Source organism: Lingula anatina, chromosome 1 (genome assembly GCF_051362555.1).
Source record: "Lingula anatina isolate TDL-2025a chromosome 1, LinAna3.0, whole genome shotgun sequence".
NCBI classification, from domain to species: domain Eukaryota; kingdom Metazoa; phylum Brachiopoda; class Lingulata; order Lingulida; family Lingulidae; genus Lingula; species Lingula anatina.
Window position 1 is genome coordinate 39,901,411 of NC_141767.1, and position 25,863 is coordinate 39,927,273.

Here is a 25,863-nt window from a genome sequence, read left to right on the forward strand (position 1 = left end):
ATCTGTTTATGAAAAAAGGTTCACCGTAAATGTCCCAGCGCATGACAAAAAGAACTGGGTCACTTCACAAACAACGCGTTGGTCTCTTTCAAACCGAAAGTGCGGCGCCATTATCTGTAAAAGATCATGGTGTCCTGTTTGTAGTTGTTTGACTCCATTTTTTCTTCTGATTTTTACAGAAGGCAACAGGTAAGAAGTGAGTAGTTGAAATTTAGAGTCTATATTGTAAGTATAACAATGCATTTTGAAGCTTGTGAATTCACCTTGCCCGGGTAAAGCCTGAAGAATAACTCCCGTTAGCTGTGTTAGGTCACGAGGTATGTGATTGATTGATATATAAGAGCTATAAGAAGCTTTATGTATATATTGCAAGCCCTTTGTCAAATGTCTGAAAGTATATACAGATTTTGTATCAAACAAGGTAAAGGCTCCACAAAACATAAAAGAAATTGTAGAACTGTTACTTGCAATTAGATACTAGACTAGTTATACATATACTGGTGTCCATACTACGTTCCAACACTTAAAACCGTTGAAGTAGTTTACAGGGTGGTACTCTCCCCAACACAATAACTATGCATTCTCAGCAAAGGTTACATGTATGACGGCTTTCAAAAATGTGCATGCTAAAGGTAAACAGAGAAAATGATCAATACCGTTATTTTCAATTCATTGGGTCAATATTTCAATCCAGTCCTTGAGTAAAAAGGCCTACACTTCCATGCCTAGTTGTCCTTAGAATAGCAATGAACAGGTGTGACATAGCAGTCCAAACACATGCATTTTCTACTGGTTTAATTTCAGTGATGTCACAACTTAATAACCTTAACTGCCCGCCATCTAGCTCCGGTACAACTGGAAGTGTTTTAGAAGTTACGGAATACCCACCCACGACAGACGAAGAGACGATCGACCTTTATTTCAGCCGCAATGAATTTGGTGCCCCAGATATAACGGCAATCACTATCTCTAAAAAGCGCAGCGCTATATATGTGACATTCGCAAATGAGTCAGGTACATTATAGCAATATATTTGATATTTATTTATTTTATCATACTTCTATGTTTACTGAGACGTATCGCTTAATTTTCCCTACCGTCTTAGGGTTACCGATAAACGAATTTCCGACGCTGTACGTATACAAGTGGTCAGTATAAGTAATTTGCATATATGGAGAATCTTTTTCCAAGAAGGGCTTCAATGAGAAAACAAATAATTTTTAAAATGAAAAAGATTGTTTATTTAATGCAGAAAGGGCAAAAGTTTTGCGGGAAAAACGTCACACCATTCGCGGCACCCTTGTCTCTGTGAGGCCAGTAAGCTGCGTTCCAGAGGACAGTGTGGATTCTGTAGACGACAGGAGCGTTCTTGTGAAGGTAGTGAAGAAATGCAATCCCGTTTTTGTATACTTCATAATTTTAATAGAACAAAGTCTTAAAAGGAAGGAAAAGAGTGAAACCAATAATGCCTCTTTATATACATAGACATGTTTTCTTCTTATTGAATTTAGGTCAAGGGGTAAAATTGTGAAAGTAGAAACTAATAGTAAACAGCATTTACAAAAGAGAGTATATATGTCCCAAATAAAATTCTTCAGACAGGGAATATATATATATATATATATATATATATATATATATATATATATATCATTTAGGGTATTCCACCTGGCACCAGCCGAGAAACGGTGTCACATTTCCTGGAGAAGTTGGCTGGTCCTGATTTGGCCGTTGTTGGGGCTCACACTGGCATTGATCCCACCTCCTCAGTGCTTACTTTTGATGGAGAAATAAGCGGTAGTATCTCTTTTCAATTTTTATGTATTTCCATTTACTTCTGGAGCGATGTATGTATATAATATATTCTTTAATTTTGACTTCTTGAAAAATTATATTTTTTGACTGTGAACATGGAATCACAATTCGTCATCTAGTTAATAAGGTCAAATATAAGTATTTTTCATTCTTTATTACTTCAGATAGAGTATTCACAACTATGTCACAGAACGTCTCGAAAGAAAGTTTTCTCGGAACTTTTCTCACAGTGGAGCAAGTACAGAAACCTAATGCTGTTCTTGTCAAAGGTATATGTTTACAGTGTAGGTCTATCGCCGTTAACTCTGTTTTACATATTGTGGTTATTCGTTGTAAAATAATTGCACTTTTTGCCCAACAAAATACTAAATGTGCAATACAGTATGTCAATTAATTACATTGTCATTCTGCTCACAGGGATCAAAGACGAACAGTATTTCAAGCAAAAATTGGAATATTATTTCGAAAGCAAAAAGAGCAGGGGTGGATCGGTCAAGGACGTTGTCATACTAAGAAATAGGAAAGCTGCTGTTGTTACGTTTCAAGAAGCAGACGGTAAGAGCACAACCATTTTACAAAGATACACTCGTAGACACATTTGCACATCTGGTCTTACTCGAAAAAACTTATTTCTATGACCCATAAAAAGACCAGTAGATGTAACTGCTGAATACATTTGATACTAATATACTGAATAGCATCCTACATATGATACATAATTCGTGATCAGCTTGATTCTCAAAACAGCTAAATATTTTATATTTAAGGGAATAAAAGACATATTTAAGGGAATAAAAGAACATTATGGTAGTTTTTATTTTCTCCCGAGAGCTTTTGGCTTTTACCCATATCCTCTGGTCTATGGTGTTGATAACGTAATTTTACGGCGGAACAGAAGTACATTTCTCGATCTCTCTTTACTTTGAAATTAAGCATTTGTACAAAATGTAAATCAGCTAGATTTAATTGAAATGTGAGTTTTTCAAAATGTTCACACGTCGATCTATTCCTTTATTGTAGTTGCAAAGAGAGTTTCTGAGAATTCACACACCCTCGAAGGTCTCCAGTTGCATGTCAGTGTCTATTACCGTGAAATTGGATATGAAGAAGATGACGACGAAGAAGATACCGGAGATTCCTGGACGTTAGAGTTCCCTTGCGACCCACACATTGTATCCTTCTTAAGTGAACGTCCTGCTCAAAAGCGCCGTTTGGCTGATAATCTTAAGCCGATTCATGGGTCACTCCCTCAATCCTGGATAGATGTCACCAGCAACCAAATACGCGTCGTGGCCGACGAAAGTAAACGGATGGACAGGAAAGAGAAGTGGGAAAAGAAATGCGCCGAAGTGGTTCAAGAGTTTCTTGATAGATTTACTACAAAATCAGTCCATTTTCCTGATTACGTTTGGTCTAGGATTGAAGAGGAGTGCGAAGTGCATACCATTTATTACCAAGAGTTAATAGATGTACAGGCCGCCCCTGCGTCTCACGACGTCCGAGTAACTGGTGTTGAAGACGAATGCCAAAAGATCTTCAAAGATTTTGCTCGAATTCAGAGGGAGGAGAAGAAAAAATCCAAAAAAGAAGAAAAAGAAATAACCAAAGTTTTGACTGATAAGAACAAAACCAAATTAGCCCTCATTGAAAGTGTAGGTGTTGCTGGTGTTCCAGCTGGGGTTGTCGTCATGATTCGAGCAAATGAAGGGGAAATTGAATTCAAAGGAAAGGCCACTCTGGTGGAGAGAGCTGTTACTAAATTCTTGGACGTTCTTACTTCAATTAAAGAAAACAGCATCCATGTCACTGAGAAGCATTTTGCCAGGATTTTGGCGTCAAAAGGAGGCGGGGAGAAGGTCCGATGTATACTCAAAAAAGCTGGTTTAGACGTCGTTCATGAAGTCACGGGAAAGGCATCTGAATGTATGATGCGTTTTTATTCATTTCACCCTGAGGCAACGGAAAAAGCTGCAGAGGTCATCCAAGCCAGTCTTACTACTCAAAGTATCCCCGTGCAAAAATCTAAGCTTTCATACTTGCACACCGATCCTTGGGAGACCCTGCAGGAAAACCTGGCCAAAGATTTGTGCGTAAGTATTCAATAGTAATTGGTTTTGAAACAAGATGCTTAAATATATAGAAAATTTAGGGTAGTTATAACAGTGTTTCGAAGAATGATAGAGAAATGATAATCATCTTTATTGGTTCATCTAGCTATATGCGTATATTGAACGAAGTTTGTCGGTAAAGATATACCGAAAGTATGGTGCTTCACATTAACTAAAGGAGAACTTACCAAAGGTAAAGTTAATCAACTGTCATAAAACAGAGAATGAAAATCACAAATTGACGTTCACATTATCTCTAAAAGAATCTTAATATTACCATTCCATTTAAGGTTTTGATGGAGGTTACAGACTTACGAGATACGAAAACCGTTGCGGTATATGGTTTTAGCGATGATGTTAAAGAGGCTTCGAAGCAGATAACCGTTCATTTGGGACAAAAAACAGTCGCAAGCGAAACTATGTCGATTCTCCCTGGTCAAGCAGAATATATTATCAAATTTAAAGGTGAAGTATTTCCAATTGATTTATGTAGCATATACGCCTTATATACAAAGCGTTTCAATTTTTGGTTATATCTCACCGCTAAAATATTTTATATTTAATAGTACCCGAGATTAAGGATTTGGAGAAGAAGAAAGGAGTGCAAATTATGATTAAGAAAATCGGGGAGTTAATCATCCAGGGCCCAACGGATAAAGTAAGTACACACGAGAGGAAATTACTGAACAAGATTAACTTAATACTAATATTTTTGACAAAAAAGGGTTTCATGGTCCTTGTATTAAATCGATTACTCTCCATGTACCACTGTATGTTTGATTCAAACTGACTCTGCTCCTTAATTACCATAGAAGAAATTGAAGTTGACGTTGGATATATTTGAAATGAATATATTTAACAAATGCACTTTAGAAATCGTCTTTATCTGGTCTTTTGTTGTAGATCCGGGAAGTTGAATCATCACTGACGGCAATTGTTGACAAAATTAAAAACAAACAGGTTGCCATCAAACAGCCAGGTAGGTTAGATATAGAAAGAAAAAATATAGCTATCACATTGCTTTAGAATAAGATTAACTACCCGTAGGAGAAACGGTGAACAAGATTGTTTGAACTTGTCGTTTTATATTATTTAATTTTATTGGCTATTAAACTATTTGGGTGATTTGAGTTTCATGAAATAGTTTTTTTCAAAATTTCCAGGAATGGTCACTAGCATGCAGAGTGGTTCCGGACGCATTTTGCTGGAAAACCTTGAGAAGAAGAACAGTGTTTATATAGCTATCAAAACGGCAGCTTCCACCACGACAACGGTAATGAGTGAATGTTTTGACTCATCCAGTAGAATTAGAATGATAACTATGTAAAACTCTGTTACTGGAACATGCGTTAAGAATAGTCTCATGACAACAGACCAAGTGACCAGTCTATCCTTGCGAAGAGTCTCAGACTGAAACCACAAGGTAGGTCAGTTGCTGACGTACGTTCCAGTATTAAGGTTATAAGTAATTATCAGACAACGGTAAACGTTTGCATAGAATTTACAGAAATTATAAAAAGTGATGTGTTTTTTTTACAGTTGTCAGCGTTGCGAAGAGCAAAGATCTGACGATCTTCTAAAGAATTCTGACCATAAAACTTTGTAGGGGTTAGACGCTTTTTGAAGTGAGGTTCCAAAAAAGTTCCTCTTTAAATATTTATTTAGCACTTCTACTTGTCATATTTGTTGTGATATTTTACAGTCAACAACGGCGAGTCCAACGCCAACTGGCAGCTTTACCACACCTGAAGGCATAAATATAACTTTGGTCGAAGGAAATATCGAACAAGAAACGGTAAGAGAACTTCAGACGTGGCAAGTCTGACGAACTAATCCTACTTTTTAACTTATGTATCGAATATCTTGCATCACCCAATGAGTGAGCGACAAATATTTGAATGAGATATATTAAATCAGAAAACTGTAGAAAATGATAAATTCTTAGAAAGTGTATTATTTTCCATGTCAAGGAAGATTTATATTTCTGGTCTCTTTATGCTGTTTCTCTATATGCTGTTTCTCTTTAGGCCGATGTTATAGTGAACAGCATCAAGTTCGACATGGATCTTAGTGCCGGGAATGTTTCTGCTGCCATTGCTCAGGTTGCTGGCCCCCAGTTACAGCAGGTAGGTTACGTTATGAAACAGGATTTGTGAAAATACTTTTGTTTCATTTGAACTATTTACTTGCTTTAGTTGTAAAGTCGCATAAGTTCTGACTTCCTTTATTTAGCCAATAGTTACTGTTTGTATCTCGTGATGCCACCAATGTTAAGTGACGTAGGCCTCAATTAGAAAGCTTGGGCAATTTTAATTTTTATATGTATTATATATATTATTCTGATGAATCACAATGATTTTCATAAGTAATAATAATCATCTTCAATACCCTGCAAGGAATGCACAAAGATAGGGAAAATGTCAGCTGGAGAAATGAAGAAGACGGGTGGCTTCAATCTCAAGTGCAAGGAAATCTACCATGTCGTCTGTCCGGATTGGGAACCAGGAAAAGAACAGGTTTGCCTGGTCTTATTTCCCTCATTATTTCTAGTATTTTTGGTCACTGGTTTATCAAAAACTGTATATAATCGTACATAATTTAACTGGCTTCTTCTTTTATGCCCATGTCTGTAACTTTGGCACACTTCTGTGAAATCTTAGAACTTAAGATAAAACTGCCTCGATACGACATATATGCAAGTCTTTTCAAGGTTTTTTGAAATCGTAGTTTTTTCTTGTTGAAATTGGAACTGTTAAAACTCCCTTTCATCTTTTGCCATTTGCAGTATTTTATTTAATTCCAGACGCTATCCAGTCTTATGTCCCAGTGTTTAGCACAAGCACACCAGGATGGAGTGTCATCCATAGCATTTCCAACTATTGGAACTGGAAACCTGAAGTTTCCGAAAGAAGTTGTCGCTGACGTTATGTTTAAGGAGACCGTGCAATTTAGTGCAAACAACTCGCAGACCAAAGTCAAGGCAAGCGAAAAGCATTTATCTCTCAATCAGTGAATTTAACTATTATTTCATTTCATTTTAGCAGCGCAGTATGCACTTTATATGGCAAATAAAGAGAGACAAATATTTGAAGCCATTTATGTTATGAAAGGTCGTTTTAATCTTATTGAATGCGTTTTATTTCGTTTTTGCCTCATAGGATATTCGATTTGTTCTCTATCCCCAAGATGCGCAAAGTATCACTTCTTTTAAGATGAAATTGTTAGAAGTACAGGGGCGGCCAAAAACCGTGCGTATGCGTCGAAGAGGTAGGTATATTTTAAGTTTCTTTCTTTAAATTATGTTTCACGTTTTCTTTTCAAATGCAGTTTATCGGTACCTGTCATTACTTAATATCAATAATCTGAAAATATTACCAAGAGCGCATTGTGTTTTTAGGAAACATGCGCATCAGGTTATAGCATGGTTCCGGAAGTTGTACAAATAAATAAATGCCAGTGTTGTAAAGATGCATTTTACAAATGTAGTTTTAAATAACTTTCAGTTGCAAAACCAAATACACCTGGGCTTACTTTAAAGTCAATATCAGCGACATGCACTGAGACCGATTATCATGGCGTTACCATTCAAGTCCAACAGGGTGACCTCACAAAAGATAAAGTTGATGTCATAGTAAATACGTCAGATGACAAATTGAGTTAGTTAACTATTATTATTATTATTTGTTATTGTTGTTGTATGAAAATGGTGATTATAAATCCATTTTAATTTAGTTACTATGTATTTGCAAAATTGTAAATGGTGATTAAGCTTGATATCTTTATTATATGGCTATAGATAAGCAGATGTTTATTAGCATATTACTGTTTCGTCTACTGCACGTGCTATTTAGTTCTCTGTTTTTGTTCATTAAGACTTTGGAAAGCTGGGTGACCACATTGTGCAGGAAGGTGGTCAGAGCATAAAGGACGAATGTGACCAACATGCCGGCAATGTACAGAAAGGACAGATAATTGTAACAGGTAAGATTTGTTTTTCGTTTTTATCAAACAAAAATGTGCACATGCTGTTGTTATGTTTAAGCATTCAGAAGATTTCCATTGATATAGTTCACAGCAAAGTGAGCCATCAATCTGTTCTATCTAGGATTGCTTTGACTGCAACGAAAGAAATTCGCCTTTAAAGATGATACATTTTATGAACATTTTATAATGAATGGTACCGTTGTTTTATAGGTGCTGGAAAATTGCCGTTCAAAAAGGTATACCACATGATTTTGACACACAAAAATTTGATTCACCAATCCGTGGAAAAGTGCTGCGAACTGGCGGAGAAATTCCGATGTTCTTCCATAAGCTTCCCTGCCATTGGGACAGGTGTGTGACAGTTTTAAAAAGTCTACTTTCCCCCCCCCCCCCCACCCCAAAAAATTGATAATTATAAGAAAGAAAAATTAAAGATAAGTAATAATAGAATAAACATGTCCTTATGTACATATATTTACAACACCAAATAATTATTAACTACATCAATTCTAAACAATCACATATCCTTTGAAGGAAATGCGAACGTGCCTGTGGCCGAGTCAGCCAAAGAGACGATTGACGGCATTCTTGGCTTTGTTGAAAAGACAAAACCGCATCATCTTCGGCGCATACGTCTCACTATATTTGACCAAAGACAGGTGGGACAGTTCCACAGTGAACTCAGGTGTAGGGGAACGGCGCCGGTGACTGGGGCGGCCGCAGGTATAATGGGTTTTAGCGATTATGTATATTATGTATATTATAACAAATAAATTATCAATGAAAGAAGTGGATTTCATATTATCTAAGTGATAGGCCTATTCATGTATGGATGTAATGCTTTGCATAGTGTAAAAGTCACAGATATATTGGTGGTAAAGGATCAGTGGTGTGTTTTTTCTGTTTATATCAATTATTTCTTTTATAATTAGGTATGTAAAAGACACAAAACAATTTCAGCTTAGTGGCTATGTCAAGATAATTCTTTTCATAAAATTTGGGTATTTCCCCGATGTGATCTCTTGAATTCTATCTAATTGTAGGCATTTCAATTAAGTCGGAGAAGCCTAACTTTATGGAGCTGTCTTGTAATGCAGTTACTGTTCAAGTCAAGCAGGGCAATGTTATGGACGACACTGTTGATATTATTGTGAATACTGTTGACTCCCAACTTAGTAAGTAACACTCGTTTTCCAGAGTTCTCAGTAAAGACAACATGACATTTAAGCCACACAATGAGCAATTGACCTTTTTATAGAACATTTTGAATTTTCAGTTTCTTTATTTTCCTGGAAATTTCAACCGTTATGCTATACCATAAAACCAATAACGTTCACGGAATTACGCTTCATAAACGAGGGTCTGACGTAGTTTTATCATGGAGCCATTACCATTGGCTATTGCAATGATTTAGTTATATTGTCATAACTTTATGAGTTTTATAATTTTCTTTGCATTCAGACATGGGAGTACTTGGCGCTCATTTGGTAAAAGCCGGAGGTGACGATATCAATAAAGAACTACAAACTAAAAAGAGACATGCACAGAAGGGCGCAGTTTTAGATACAAGTAAACTGATTTTCTATTTTTAATGCCCACATGATCTCGATTCTATAGCACTTTATACTTTTAATTTATCTTTAAAACAATAGCGGATGGGTAATTTCCACCACCTACTGCTACTTTTTCTTTCCAAACTATTGAAGTGAAAAACGAAATTTTGCCTTTAATTTCAGCACCTGGCACACTTCCTTTCAAGAGAATTTACCACGTGGTTATTCCACCAGCCAATCAGATCCATCGAAGCATTCAACAGTGCTTAACTTTGGCTGAGAAATTCAAATGTTCTTCAATTGCTTTTCCTGCCATAGGAACAGGTATGTTCAAACACGTTGCCTGTTTTTAAAGATTTTCTCATGATCAAATTATAGACATACACCAAGTGAATAAATAAATCTTATCACCACAATCATTTAAAAGTAGCATATATACATGCATTAGTACATGTATATACTACCGAGTTATGATTTAAAAAAACATTTAAGATCGCTTTTAATGAGCGATCTATGGTATGTCTTCCAGGTAAAGCTCACGTGGATCCAGCAGAGTGTGCCAAGGAGATGTTGGGCGGTATCTTTCAGACACTCCAAGAAAACCGTATGCAAAATTTGAAGGCGATTTGTGTCACGGTTTTCGACCGAGGTCAAATCCCGATGTTTATAGACGAAGCAAGAGCGCAGAGTAGTGATACTGGTGTAGTTACAAGGGGAACTCGGATAGGTATGTTTTCTTTGGGGTCTGAAAATACCATACTGTGATTTGGTTCAGTTGATTGGTAGATCCGGTGACTCAAAATCCCAGTAAGACCTGTGGCTCAAACCGGTGCTTTTACTTGATTACCAAACGTTTAAACATGTATGTATATTGTCAGCTTTCCATTCACAGTAGGGATTCAACAGTTCTTTCTCGTCTATAAAATCAGGTAGGACATATAGATGATCTGAACAGTAAATGGTTTTTCGGAAGCTTCATTTATGAACACGTTATTATATGTGTTATGTGTGTAAATGATTGTCATTTTTCCACTGTTTAATAGTTGGCATTATTAAAACTTGACACACTAAAACTGCATCTGTTTTTGTCTTCCATTGATCAATTTTAGGTCGTCGCCAAACCATGCGCCAACGCCAAAACCTTACAGCTTTACAAAGAGTGATACTTGATATATATGGAGCCAGCGAAAAAGTTGCCAAAACGGACAAGGACATTGCAGTTTTTATCCAACAGAACACCCAAAAGGTATGCAGGTTTTAGTATTTTGTGTGACTTTGGTTTCAGAATTGTATTCACTCGGGGTTCTTCCAGAACAGTGTACTTGTTATAGTCACTGAATGATATGCCGCGTCATGAAAATTGGTCTTATAATATCAAGAAGATATAGATGTACGATTGTTTATTGTAATTCAGGAAACTATCCAGTTGAAGGGACAGAAATTAACACAAGCTGACATTTCTGAAATTCGAGACCTTGAGGTGGAACGAGGAGTAACAATTACCATAGGTAATCTGGTTGTTTATTCCAAGTCTCACGAGTCTTTTTAAACAGTATTTAAAAAGATTCTCATTAAAATGTGCTCGAGTGTGGTAATTATGAGGCTACATTATTTATTCGTTCATGTATACACTATAGAATACGGTACATGTAGTAATTTAAGACCCGAGAGCAAAACATTGTTACACAACCTAAGCAAATATCTTAACCAAATGTTAATTCTTAAATAATTTTAAACGCTAGATACAAATGCCTCAACCATAGTGATTGTGGGTTGTTCAATGGATGTTTCTCCGACTGTCAACACTATCTACAAAATAATTCATAAGAAGATAGAGGACAGAGCAGAGGAAGAAAAAGCTACAACACTCCAGCGGAACGTTCAGTGGTAAGCCTTTCCATGTTTTCTACTTTTAGCACTCTGAGCTTTTCGGGCATGATCCCTCATTGGCTGTTTCACAAAAAAAGGCTTTATTTCGGGATCAATTTTTTCTCTTCAAGATAAATATGCTACAGTCCATTGAATAAAACATCAATTGGTTTTAGACAGTAACTGTTTCATTCTTGTTACAAAGCAGGCGCAATATTCCACTTGATTGGACGACCTGCTGATTTGTCTTGGACCAAAGTGAAGTAGAATAACCATCTGAAGTTCTGTTGTTAAACATGCTACAAAAAAACAAAATTCACGTCTGGTTTTCTAGTTAAGTTGCAACTTTTGAGAGAGATGAACAGAGGCGTAAACAACAACTGACAACGTGAAACGCGATTGTATTTATTTGATTTTTGTAGGTGTTGGATAGCTGCTGAAGATCAGAGTAGAGAGCCTTTTGATAAAATGACGAACTATCGTGTGGAAATGGCTCACAGAGGGAAGAAAGGGTCAGTGGTATACGAGATAGAGGGCAGTAAATGTAGATTGGATTTCAACACCATGACGGAGACAGATTGCAGTGATGGTGTAATTACCCAGGTTATACGAGAGGTCAAAGGTAGGGTCTCTATATTAACGAATTCTGTTTAGGATTAATAACACCATAAGGAATTTTTTCCTATGGCTTTTCTTCGTTTTCACTGTTTTGATATGTTAGTAGTACATGTGAAAAAGTAAAATTCCATGTTTGTGTTTTCGTTTTTCGCAGTACATATGGCAAATTATGCATGCTTTCCCCTTTTTGCAGACCATTCCGTACCTGCTCATTGGTCACCTCAACCACGTGACAATAATATCCCACGTGTTGTACATCTAGTTTATATAAAAGCTGGGGACCAGGAGTTCGACAAAGTTGCCGGGCAGTTCAACGCCGCCTTTGACGCTGATACCGTGCCACGAAAGAAAATCATTCAACTGATAAGAATCCAGAATCCAGATTTATACAAACAGTATAAGACGTACAGTGATAAACTGAAGCGTGAGAACCAGGGGGTGTAAGTGCACATTGAATCCATCTTAAATCTTAATATTGGAGTCATTTTTAGATTTATTCCAATACATATTCACATTATATACAGAAATCAACTGATTGCGAAAAATTTTGCATCATTGTTATCTAAGAAGGTAATTCTTTATCACCGTTTGTCAGATCTATGGCTGTAGACTGTGGTCATGGTTTATGAAATCTCAATGAACCTCAGTTAGCAATTCACATAAACTTTGTGTTTTGTAGGAATAATGAGATGTCACTTTTTCACGGAACGTCAGAAGATAAGTGCGATTACATAAACCACCAAGGGTTCAACAGAAGCTTTAGTGGCCTAAACGTTGGTAAGCCAATTCATTTAGTCCATTGTTCAACTCATTTAATCAAGTGCTTGTTTAGTTATTTTTAAAATATAGCTTGAAGCAACTTTTAACATGTTGGTTTTAAAAAAGGGAAATCGTTGACAACACAATTATTTTACTCAAAGGCGCCATCAGCCATCGAGAACATCTGTTGCATTGGTGTTTCCATAATCGCTTATCTCTTGAAAATGTAATGCACAGTTATTCTTAAACGTGCTAGAGAACATTTTATGGTAACACTCTTGTTTCGCGTTTCCAGGCGCTATCTATGGAAAAGGAGTATACTTTGCCAAAAACGCCACCTATTCTGCCGATCCCAAGTACTGCACTCCTAATACAGCTGGGGAGCAGTTTATGTTCGTGGCCAAGGTACTTGTTGGATCTTACACAAAGGGAGACCCCAAGATGCTGACCCCTCCCCCGAAAGATCCCCAGAGACCACTGGTGACTTACAACTCTGTGGTAGACAATGACCAGACTCCGACCATTTTTGTGATATTTTTTGACGCGCAGGCTTATCCTGAGTATCTTATTAAGTTCCAGTCATAGAAGTGGTATATACGACTCAGGTGTAACTACAGCACAAGCGCAATCTCTGAATGTAACATTTCCCGAAAATGATATATTAACGGATTTTTCTGTACAGCTAAACTTCCTTAAATGGATTTTTCTGTGCAGCTATATATATTCACACATAGTTCTAGGTGAGAGTGAAGATTATGCAATGCGCGCACAGTACTACATTTAGCGGACCTTTAATTTTTAACTGGAGGGTCTCATTAATAGGCCAATTTACGACCAAAAATTTGAAGAAGTTGCACTTTTTAAGTTATTTTTGGCTGAACGAGAGATTAATTTGGTTTATGACTTGGCATGTCGACTATGTTTTAGTCGTATTCAAATTTAGTAGTGCTTTTAAGCTTAAAGTATGCAGTACTGGAAACCCACGCTCGCTTTATATGTACAGTATCTTTAAATGTTTCTGGAAGAGAAACAGTCCGTGACGAATTCTAAAGAAGTATATCGTTAAATTTACTGCCGCGCTTTTCGGGTTACTAGATATGTGATTTATTGGATGTTCTGTGTCAATGAAAGATAAATTTAAAAAAAAAACAGAATGCTTGTTTTAGTCGTTTCAAAATAAGTGTTCGTGCTTTCGTCGGTGCATAGCTTGGGTTGTTAGGACTGGCATTCACTATGGGTTCGAACCATTCTGGCAATCCTGAAGGAAAAGCCTAATGGTGACAGATATGGTGCCATATGCTAGTGCCAATTTAGGCCATAACTAGAAGTTCCACATGGTAATGCTGGTCAATGCCCCATCTCAACGCCTCCGCACAACACAGCATTTCTTCAAAATTCTGCAAAAGGTTGAGCAACTGGAGTGATGTGCTAATTTTTCCTGGTTTATCTTAGCCACAGTTATATGCACTTCAACAAACTGAATATATTTCATCCCAGCCTTTAAATTCAAATCACAATCACGGAAGAGAAGCCAATATAAGAAACAATAGTCTCTTCAAAGTAATAAATTGAAATAATGAATGTCCACAGCTTTTGAGATGACAGAAAAGGGAGACCCAGTGATAATTCTAAAATTGTAGAAATACTTTGACCTCATTATTTTCATTTGGCTCTTTTGATCTCTTCCAACAAAACGGTCACCACACCTGAGATAATTTAGTTTTGCCTGTCCCAGGTCCAAGCGTTTTGAAACCTTCCCACCCGGAGACCCGGCAACCTTAACAAGTGACGTAGTCCTTGTAGTTAGTTTTGTTGAACTTTCTTTTAAGTTGGAAAGATACATGTACACTGCAAGCTTACTAATAGATAAAGGGCACGCAGGAAACGTACAGTACGATTCTTTGTAAAAACTGGGCTTCTCAGGTAGAAAGAGAGACCCCGGGAGATCGTGACGAGTAGCCCGTATATGAGGAATAAAGAGTACTAGAAACTCCATACTGGCTGCTGTTTTTAATCAAGACACCGTTCTCTTCAAAACTTGGTAACCAACCACGCTTACAATAACAATAACTTTTGATGATCTTGGCATTTTGCATCAGTTCACTCTTCCATGGACAGGGTATTTACACTCATCGAGAATTGGTCGTTTTCCAGTTGTACAATTGACCGCCAGAAGAATCCCGCACGGGAAGAAAAATTTCCGACATATAGTGCCATTTGATGTTAGAATATGCAATTATAAGAAAAATAATAATAAACCGGTTGAATAGTGCATGTTGTTCTATAAATAAGCAAGAGTACATCACACGGTCGTCATGAAAGCTATTCTCTGGCAGACAAAATAGCAATATTTATGAAATTTTGTTAAATTCTTTTTTGAAATATAAAAATAAAACTTATGTGCATTTTTTCTGTGCACCATATGTGTTTGTATTCGAAATACAAGAAAAATCAACGTATACTCCTATATGAACGAGTGTGTGTGTGTGTTTCAAATTAAAATCAACTTGGGTAACAAGGTAGACAAGGCAAATTACGACTATGTTAAGTTATATCTTTCAATCTATATAAAGCACGTTGATGACGTTTTCTTGAAGCATACAATTAATGATAAAGACACTGAGAAATAATTGCGTTAGTTGCGAGAGATAATTGGCGACATGTTCAACATAGGACGACTTATGGGTAGAATGCGTTTGATGTACTTTATTTTAAATGCGATGACTGAACTCCGATTCCGCCTCTTCCCTGGCGCTTTTGAGAATTGCTCGAACTGATCGAAGCCATTCGGATCGTAAGCCGGGTCATACCTAGAGATTGCAAGTGGGAGAGCTGTTTCAGATTTTCTACTGATATTCAATTTATTAATATAACATAATATTTTAATATTATATACCTAAGAATGTAAGGTCTAGGTATAGGAGATTGTCCAGTTGGAGCAGATACAAGTTAAAAATAAAATGAGACAAAAAGCTCGGCCAAAGGCTTGCGCCAAGGTATTGACCGGCTGCTTAACAGCTCGGTCTAGACAAACTGAGTCTCAAATACACATTGTGTGCGTGCATGTGCGTTTGTGCGTGCGTGGGTGCATGTAGTTTTTTTCTGACAAAAAAGAAATATTTCTCCCGCCTTAGCCCGATATAAAGACATGTCGTGACGTTTTAAAATAATACAGAAAACATTCTCCCACGTGACATTTATAAGCGTGGGGTTTAAAATCATAAATACAGCGGACTAGGCAGAAGGCAGAGTACGGACTGCTGTATCAGACACTGATTTCACAACATTTTTTTAGATAGTATTACAGCGTCTTATTTCGTCTTCTACCTTGAAATTACAACGACGAACAAAATTGAAGTAACACATTTGAACGGAAATATAGGTACATGTAAGTTGTGAGGGAAATTCCTTCACGAATGAACAACACCTTGAATTATCTACTAGACAAGCACTTCTTCAGAAGGTGCTCTGATTGCTCTTGGCAGTAAGCGAGTAACCTGAGCAATAGAGCCGCCGCAACATTGCTATATTTGGTGGAGGTAACACTAATGTTATTTACCCCCGCTTTCACATTAATGTCGTCTGAATCGTTTAAATCATACATTCACATGTCATGTCTGAATTAATGTGGTACATATTACAAAGTGACTATCAGCATAAGGTTGTTAACTTTTTAAGCGCCTGTGCTTTTATCGTATTCCAGCTTCAATTTTTTTCATTATGCTCATACTTCCTCTCAAAATAATGCCTGTCGACAGCAAACAGCTAATTTTAAGAGAGCCATAGAGAAACATCGTGATTTACCACGCACAACGGCTTTGGAGAAAACGACGCATAGATGACTAATACAACTAAACGTTTCCCACCCCCACCCCATTTCATTCATTCATCCCAACTTCATAACACCCTAACCCAGTGCGTACAAAAATCAAAGCCTCCCCGACTAATTGGTAATTGCATATCAAAGATTCCCCACAATTTAGACCCTACTGACTGTAGCTGAGTTTCATTCATCACGGTCTGAGAAATAATTTTAAGAGGATATAGATTATACATGTACCAAGAACGTAATACATTCTTGATTATACTCTGGCTAACCTAGGCCAGGTGTTAAAATGCATGCCTCCCACAGTCTCCAGGTGATGAGTGCGTGGTTTTAAATCAGTGTTTAATGTCCTTAGATACGCCAGTTATACTCTTCAATGTAAGAACCGGCACCTGGTCAATTAAATCAAACGAGAAAGTAATATACACTTCAATATAATGTTTGTAAAACATTGTTAACAATTATATTTTTTAAAAAAATTGTACTCCAATAAAAGCTACAAAAGTCTAGACAAACAGTAAGTTTACTGTTTCCATGTCATTCATATAAACGATATGAGAACATTTATAGTGTTTTGATTGATCACCACTTTTTCCGCCGACGAACACTAAAATCAGATACAAGGCATCCAGGCAAAGCGCACCAGCAGTCTCAGCTGTAATTTGCATTACTATAATATCGATCTGCAAGCTGTGCAGATAGACTGGTCTTCTTTGGCGCAAAAATCGAGATGCCAAAAACTGATTAATTTAACCAACACGAGTTCCATGGAAAAAATTAACTACACCAGCTCGATATGCATGGAGTTTGTACTGAAATCAAAACACCATGCGGTGGTTTTTGATGGCTCTCTTTGATAAATTACTGGCCAGGTGCGCTAAAATGGAGACCTATAGTCTTGGTGTTAAGTTTTCCATCGACATCAAAGCTGATAAACACTGATATAAATCTGTTTCCTTACACGGTTACACTATAGCACGGTTCAATTGCCCAATGTCAAATCAAACGGCACCGAATAAACTGAACGGCGTTTAACGAAATCTATAGTTTCTACCGCAGATGTACCAAGATATCACTGCACCGTTAGGTTACTCAAGCTACATATCTTCGACATCAATAATACTACTTCTCTGGTATCTGTTATTTTCAATGAAAACTTTGAAGTAAACGGCAAAATGTCGTTTATGATATAATGAAAATAAACAAGAAAATACTATCAATCTAAAGTGGCGAAATTCTCTCTTCGATGCGCCAGTCAAGTTTAGCTTGGAAGTGAAGGTGGGAGAGTACGCATGCCACAGAAATTTCACACTATAACCTTTAAAATGTCAGCATCTAGGGGCCGCGTCTGGGTAGAGAATTGGTGATTTTTCCCCCTTTAACATGATGTATATTACACCACACAACTTAGTTTCCTCCGGCAGTCGTAGTCTACGTGGGCAGGAGGAAAAGCGCAACCGATTTGTCTATTTTTGGTAGCTTCGAAAGGTAGTAATGCTACCCATCTGGTACCCTGAGTTTCAGAACGTTGATTCGATCATTCTGAATGCATTATGTCCATTCCATTTACTTAAAAGAGGCTCTGACATCTGGGGTACCTGCTTGGTTGCATAACGGTAGAATAATTATTTCACGTGTTTACTCGAAGCATTTTTCCAAAAACAACGAAGCACAGCAGCACATAAAACAGCTATGCCTGCAGTTATATTTTCCCTAAAGAATCATGATTATCTTTGAATAGAACTTTGTCATTTTTTTCGTCTTTTTTTTTCAAGTCACGGCGTCGTCTGTTTGATCAATAATTCCTCGACTAAGAAATATCGTCTGCTTCTGTTATATAATCAAGCCATGAGTACTTGGCGCGTAAAAATCCTTTTTGGTGTTTCTAGGGTATACATTGAATCTTGAGAAATTCCTTTTTGATTTTATATGAAAGTTGTGTCCACCATGAAAATATATTTACCACGTATTTAAAACAAATTAAGGTCATTCCAATTTAAATTCTGCTTCTTTATCGCCAGCAGTTAGAGGGTCCGTTTACTGTCCGGAATGGGTGACATTGAGAATGTATTTAGGCGTAGAAGCATACGTAATGGGGGTGTCTCTCTTTGGGGCTTTCAGCGGCGCCTCGATGGTGAGATTACCATCCTCTGTCATGTATGCACTAACGGTTAACGGGTCCACATTCTGGGGCAACTCGTACTCCTTATTAAATTCTCTATGGACTGATCGACCGGCGGTCTTCTCGTCGTGTAGGGCATGTATAATTAGTTTCCTATCGTGAGTTTTTACAACAACTTCGTCGGGTTTATAGTCGCCCACCGGGAACTGGAGGTGCAGCTTTCGGCTACCGTCGGCGGCGGTGATGATTGGTCCTCTCTGGCTTCCCGACGTGGTCTGGACGGCGCTCGATTCGAGAGGACGTGAGTGAGAGGCCTGAAGGGCTCCCTGGGACTGTGATGTGATGGCCTGGTAAGAGGGAGCGCTGACTTGAGCCTCGATGATCAGAACTCCGTCTGAGGTGATGGTACCTTTGAGATCGTGTGGGTCCACATTTGGCGGAACTTCGATCTCCTTGCTGAATTCTTTCGTGACGGTAGAATTTCCACGTTTTTCGACGTGTTTTGCTTGGACGATTACCTTCTGCTCTTTCGTGATCACTTTAATTTCCTCAGCAGCGAAGTCTTTAACGTCAAACTCCACTTTAAAGAGCGGAGCGCCCGACGGACTAGGTACGACGTGGCGTTCCTCCTCATATTTCACAGGACCAAGCATTTTATCCATGGGCGCCAGCGTGAAAAAATTGCGACGCATCCGCTCGATGTCTTGCTCCCATTCTGATCTACGATGAGACATTCTCTCTTCCATTTGCTCCCAAATGCTTTTCTGACGGTCGGCAAATGTTACTGTGTCTTTCTTAATTGGGATGTAGATCTCAGACCTATACGTTCTCTGGGCCGACTGCTGATTCTGCTGTGGTTGGGCCATGGTTGAGTATACAGTCTGCTGTTGGACAGTAGGTTCACCAGAATTTCTGAAATTATGGAAATTGATTTAGGAATCGTTAAACGCTCTTGTGATTACAGTGATTGTCGGTGTCTGTAGGCGCCAAGAGAGCCCATCTGTTCATGTTTCAGGGGAACTGAGAATGGATAATGTGGTCAAGAATCCAATGAAACCCTCATCTTATTGCCCACTATTCAACAAAAATTGCAATTTTGATGGACAGTATTTATTCTATCTAATTGCCGTCATTGCCAAATATATATTTCTTTATGTACATTCCTTCACAGCGTCTAATATTGAAACAAGCATTAGTCATTTAATGACAAAAAAATCAAATCAATCCCCAAGACTTCCACAGAATTCGATTATATGTTCCATTAAGATTATGCAGAAAATTAGTTTTTGCATTTAATCGTTATCGTTCACTGAGTGAAACCTAATAGGGGCAAAGCTGAATCGTGCATCGTGCATCATGCATCATGCATAATACTAGTCATCATGCCTAATACCGTATTTGACCAGGACTGCAAGCACATGTAAAGGAAATATTAGGATCTGACCTTTAAATACAAAGATCAAACCCGCCCATATTGGCTTATGGAATAAAAAAGGCCAGTTACGGTGTTTCTTTTTAGTCCCTCAAAGGAATGTTAGAAGGTCAAACAGGTAGGTAATAAAAAACGGAATGAAATTGTAATGATTCAAAGAAGTGCGTAAAAAGCTATAAGATAAAACATCAACCCCTAATGCGATGTATTGTCTGGAAGTAAACACATAAATCTAGTAGAGATCGTGAGTCACTGGATCAATAACATCGGCCTTTCTCTTCAACACCATACTTCACCTTCTGCTTATGAAGCGAATCCGTATCGGCATCGCGGGACTTCGCCACAACCAACTTTAACGCCGCTACACCAGAGAGTGATCAAGCAACCAACTTTTCTCATTGTGCCAAAATTAATCTATTAATAGCTCATTAACAAGTGGCCGATATTTCGTAGCACAACAGCAAAAATGATGATGATGCCAAGACGAGAACGACTATATAAATCCGCATGTTATGATACTCTTATTGCATATTTTTGCAAGAATAGCACAGGGCCTTAACTTCAGTAATGCCTCGACCGGCTCTTACCTTTTCACCCTGGATGCCTGGGGAATGCTAGCTTTTGGTTCGGGTTCAGCTAGGAAATCGCTGCGGCTGTTTGCCGAATCTCTTTTGAGACTGCAATGCACTTTGAGCTGGAGCCGAGCAATATTTATACGGCTGCCAAGTGTTCTGATATTTCCAGAATCCGATGATGTAGCGGGCTAAAAATAGATCGCAGCCCGAGTCCACACGAATTCATGGTAATATGTTGATTTATCATGCAGGTATTTTTCGGGTGGAATTTTTGTAGGTACGTCACTTCCGCTACCAAAAGAAGATATGTTAAATATGCATTTTACAACGGAGTAAAAATTTTTACTTTTTGTTTTCTCTCTTTCTAGACCACCAAATAAATACAGGGCTAAAATAGTTATGATTATTCAAAAATCACCTTTGACGTTGAGAAATCATCTTTAATACCGACACGGTTAGGAATAGTTGATTTTAACTCAAAAAAGCTGTTCAGGAATATATCACAGATTGATAAATTAATATTCTTAATTTATGTGCCCTCATGTTAATATAGCGGATGGGTAACATTGTGGTCGGGAATATTCTATTTTACATTTAGGTGAGCTGGTTTCTGGGTGCTAATAGATTAAATCTGAACATCTTCCATTATTTGGCCTATTGTATTCCTTTTCAGTAGTTTGATGGATTTTTCGGGTGCGTTTTGTGAGCTTTTTCCTAAATGATAAACGTCACATGTACCATTCATTCATTGAAAACACTGTATCCAAGCAAGATTTTTCAAATCATTTTAACGAATTTCTTTCCAGATAAAAATCCCAATTGTGCCTTTAGAAAATGTTTATAATTCTAAAATTTCATAACTAATACTAATTCAAAATTTCCATTTAAGGTTTCCTGATGAATCTCATTCATACTTGTCATAAAATTGCGCAGTTCATTTTTTATTGTGTGAAGGCGTTGTTTGCACATGTATGAGCAATATGTACATTCATGAAGTGCCTGGCCCCACCCACACTAAGTGGGTAAACAGGTGAATAACTTCTTGTTTACCGCTACGGCTTCTATAAAACAGTGTAAAAGGGTCATCAGCTCAGGTCAAATTCTTTCAAGGCATAGATTGCGACTGATTGTCTTCTCTACCGCACTCGGTGCAAAAACTCCTACTATAAGTTCAGATTAGTTATATTTCTCAACAGACTTATTAGTAAGTGTCCCCTAAATATGACGTGTCAATAAAAATAAACCTTACAGCCATTGTATATCTGGACTAAAATCACCAAATCAAATAAAAGTGAAAAAAATTTACATACCCTACATCTGCCAAGCAAACGGCATATTCACTGGGAAGGTCTGATGTGTAGGCCTACAATGTACTTAGTGAGGATTTGCGCCAAATGTACCATTCTAAATATATAACTGAATGTTTGTAGTGTGCCACATACATACATCGTTATTATATTTGATTTATTGCTGACTTAAAAACTATTAATTTGTCCTTTCTGTAGGATCAAGAATTTTGAGCCCTTCTACAGACACTATGAATAGTTTTTGAAATCAGTTTTCTCAGTATTTTTTATTATTTATGTACATGTAGTTCCAACTTATGTCCCAAATTACATTGCCCAAAAGGGATACTGATAACATAATTAATATGTAACGCATAATGAAATTTTACACAAAATGTTTGCGTTACTGGCGTGAGCAAAATGTTCACTTTTTGTCAAATGGACCTTTTAAAAAATAACATAACAGACATTAAATATCTATATTTATTTTGCAACTTAAGTTGATAACAATTTCGAATAATATTGTATGTACAGTAATTTTAATTAAAACAACAAAGGGAAGTGATGAAAACGTGTACACATTCACTTCAATTCATTTTGATCAAATCAGCATGGAAGGTAAGAATACGGAAATGCTTTACCATACATGTAGTTACTCAGTAATTGTCAGTGCAAGGGTTAAACATTTGATTCGCTGTATGTGATTACAGGGTGTAGTGCGTCCACCGTCTTTATGCAAAAAACACCCAAAAGCCCGAGGCACAAATATATAGAGAGAGGGAAGACCAAGTCTTACTGCTGTATATTGTGGAAATATCTGATTCGTTTTGAATATCTGGCTACATCCATAACACTGGATGTTAATGTTCTCCGCAATGCATAATGCAGGCCATAAAACATCCAAGCTTACCTGATATTTGCGTTAGTTGACACTTATTGCTTGTTTATGGAACATATGAAAAATAACGGCTATATTCATAATAAGTATACATGTAGCAAGGCGGGAATATTTGAACAGTGAGAAATGAGGCAAATGACGATTAATTAAATAAAATAACCGTATTTTTTTTCACAAAGCCAAGTAAATAGGTCAAATAAAGTTTGATTTTACAGTGAACATGGATTGTCCCCTTCCAGTTTATCCGCGGTGAATACATTCAAACTAAAATTTACCTTAAATTATTTCAATATATAGTTGTGTTGGGCTAGAGTCAATTAAAGTAGTCTTGAAATTTCTTCGTTTTCAAATTGACTCCTCCTTTCTACCTGTGACTCATGATGATTCCAGAAAGCACGAAGATTTCCGGTGCTCATCTTTTCTCTAAAAAGGCTACGTATAACATAAAGTGAAATTAGGTTGCGTTCACACAGACCTACTTTTGACCGAACATCAGCCAAACTGGCGTCATCAGATGAATGTGTTCAGACTGCACAAAATATATATCTCAAAGAGCCCACGCATCTTTACCTTTCTTTTCTCTACGTCAAAATGATATATAAACCTTGCAATGCTACTAGACCCCCGCCTGAGAGGTTTTGCAGTGTCATTACTTCCTCACATGTATATTTGCGTGAACATAGCAGTTTTGTCAATGTATGTCCTTGCATCAGTATGCGTTTTGCACAGCACATGGCGTCTCACCATTACTCATAACTTATGAAACTGGTTTAAGCCGGTTGTCCTAAAAGAATATCTTACATTGACAAACAGACAGGATCTCAATAATTTAAATAACATTAAGAAACCGCAAAAGACACTTATCTGAATAGTAGAAACAGAAAGACTTTGCTTCATTCATTTAACTGTAGAGATCCTATTAAGGCATACAGCATAATCACTCTTCCCAATATAGTTATCGCTTGCGCTTCTTTAGTAGTGCATGTATCTATACAATATATAACCCTATTTAACATAAACACACAGAACTGTGTTTGGGTATACAATAGAACGATTACCAATACGGAAGAACTTAAACCCAGTCACATGTACGCAGTATTACCCTTAAAATTACAATGATTTTGATTCCCTAGTCGATTGATGACATTTAAATGCCAGTGGTACGATTACGAACACTGTCCGCCTGTATTTAAGTGCTTATTACAGCAAGAACGCGGAAATAGCAACCTTGCTAATTACAAAAACCCGTTATCATATATTATCAAGGCTTTTTATGTACACTCTGGGATACGTACAAGTTAATACTTATGGTGAATCATGACCTTAGGTTTTTATTAATTCGACAACTTTAGGGGCGCCTCAATGATCAGTTTGCCGTCTTTGGTGACATGTGCATTGACACTAAAGGGATCGACATTCTCTGGCAACTCAAACTCCTTATTGAAGACCCTCTTTTCTGTGCCACCGCTAATATTCTCCTCTCGCTCTGCATTCACGACGACTTTACGATTAATTGTTTTCACTTTTATGTTTTCCGGAGGGTAGTCTGGGAGGTAAAGTTCTTGACGTATTTTACGAACATGGGAATCGGGATCGCTGACGATGGGCCAGTTGCTTGTGAAAGAAGCTTCACGGTGGTGGTTGTAGTCTGGGGGTGTTGCTGGAGCCTCCAGAACGAGCGTCCCGTCTGGCCCGAGAGACGCCTCAACCTTTTGCGCCTGTACGGAATCTGGTAACACCACGCTCCGGCTGTACTTTCTGGTAACTGTAGAATTTCCTTCTTGGATATTTTGCTTCACCTCAACGGTTACATTTTGACCATTGGTGGAGAGATAAAGTTCTTCCGGTTTGATGTTGGATCCCATGAACATTTTAACTGTATATTTTGGGTTGCCATCTTTATCGGCCACGAACGCCACTTTGACATCGTCTTTAGGGGAATTGGACTCCATGTTCCTGAAATAATCTCCGTGAATATCTGCGGCATGCCTCGTCGGAGGCATATTGATGGTACGCTCTACTACTCTGTCCGGTCCCGGCGGACTGTGCATGTGATTGAAATCTCTGTCTCTGTCTCTGAAAAACTCACGTTGCATGCGCTCCATTTCTCGCTCCCAATCTGACGCCATTGGGTTTGGTGAGGCGCGGCGATGAAAGTCGTCAAATATTCGTCCCGATTTGTGAGGAAAATCGAAGAAAGGATCGGCTGGGACTTGAAATCCAGGCTCTGTCATCATACGGTGGGCCAAGCGAGGTGAATGTCTTGGGCTAATTCCCTCACGGTGAATGTTTATGGGGCGACCTCTCGTTGGTTCATCATATCCTGAATCTGTATCAGTTTGGATAGTGACGCGTTTCTTACCCGGAGAAGTTGGATCATCAATAGTTGCCGATTTCCTAAGACGTTCCAAAGTTGGAGTGCCTCGATAATCTTGTTCCACGTTAATTCTTGTTGACATGGCAACGGCTGTTAGCTAGTGCTTTCCCTTTCCAGGAAATCTGTTTCTTGTTGAACGTAGTCACCTGCAATGCAAGAGAAAACACGTCATTCTTTTATTAAAATATCTTAAATATATCTGTGCGACTTTATATACCAAAGAATGTATATTGTGAGTCGCCGGCAAAATCCCCCCAAAGCTGATGGTTAAGAAAAAACATTAATTCGTATCCAGACCTAACGCTGTGTTCTTTTTTTTTTCTGTGAGTAAGATAAAAACCATCAGCAAGACTTGCACGTACTAACCATCATGCTGAATTGCCTATTCATCAAACGCGTTTATGGGGTGCAATCCAACTAGTCAAAATGCGAGTCTAGATAGAGCTACGCCCGTTTAAATAGTGACAGTCAGAAATAAATGCACCAATCAAATTTTAAAACGGAACATTGTTAACTGAACACTCATGGCCTGAATGCGTGATGAAATAAAATTAAGTTCTGTGATATTTTTCAGGTGAATCCCATTAATTTTCTTTTCTCCCGTGTATCTGGTTTGCCTCATGCATGCGGAGAATGTAATC

The 25,863-nt window shown here is 37.8% G+C and overlaps 3 protein-coding genes across 3 annotated transcripts; 2 read left to right on the forward strand and 1 right to left on the reverse strand.

The window, feature by feature from the left end:
- The first annotated feature begins 59 nt into the window (after positions 1 to 59).
- On the forward strand, positions 60 to 6,079 carry LOC106173081 (uncharacterized). The gene is made up of 13 exons (XM_087010764.1): positions 60 to 189; positions 805 to 1,014; positions 1,253 to 1,377; positions 1,659 to 1,797; positions 1,980 to 2,084; positions 2,233 to 2,370; positions 2,836 to 3,905; positions 4,214 to 4,388; positions 4,490 to 4,581; positions 4,827 to 4,902; positions 5,087 to 5,196; positions 5,626 to 5,718; positions 5,951 to 6,079. Exons 2-13 carry the CDS (start codon positions 807 to 809, stop codon positions 6,077 to 6,079), a joined length of 2,460 nt encoding a protein of 819 aa, XP_086866890.1. The 5' UTR covers positions 60 to 189; positions 805 to 806.
- A 244-nt stretch (positions 6,080 to 6,323) lies between these two features.
- On the forward strand, positions 6,324 to 14,948 carry LOC106177874 (protein mono-ADP-ribosyltransferase PARP14). The gene is made up of 18 exons (XM_013560784.3): positions 6,324 to 6,439; positions 6,727 to 6,903; positions 7,082 to 7,190; positions 7,427 to 7,579; positions 7,797 to 7,904; positions 8,118 to 8,258; positions 8,442 to 8,630; positions 8,951 to 9,082; positions 9,369 to 9,476; positions 9,644 to 9,784; positions 9,990 to 10,187; positions 10,570 to 10,706; positions 10,875 to 10,968; positions 11,203 to 11,347; positions 11,752 to 11,951; positions 12,141 to 12,387; positions 12,627 to 12,724; positions 13,002 to 14,948. Exons 1-18 carry the CDS (start codon positions 6,341 to 6,343, stop codon positions 13,289 to 13,291), a joined length of 2,766 nt encoding a protein of 921 aa, XP_013416238.3. The 5' UTR covers positions 6,324 to 6,340; the 3' UTR covers positions 13,292 to 14,948.
- A 3,591-nt stretch (positions 14,949 to 18,539) lies between these two features.
- Positions 18,540 to 25,368, reverse strand: LOC106177886 (uncharacterized). Its single transcript, XM_013560809.2, has 3 exons — positions 24,186 to 25,368; positions 20,674 to 20,849; positions 18,540 to 19,566 (listed from the first exon to the last, which is right to left on the reverse strand). The coding sequence occupies exons 1-3, from the start codon at positions 25,302 to 25,304 to the stop codon at positions 18,570 to 18,572; spliced, it is 2,292 nt and encodes a 763-aa protein (XP_013416263.2). The 5' UTR covers positions 25,305 to 25,368; the 3' UTR covers positions 18,540 to 18,569.
- Positions 25,369 to 25,863: the final 495 nt, after the last annotated feature.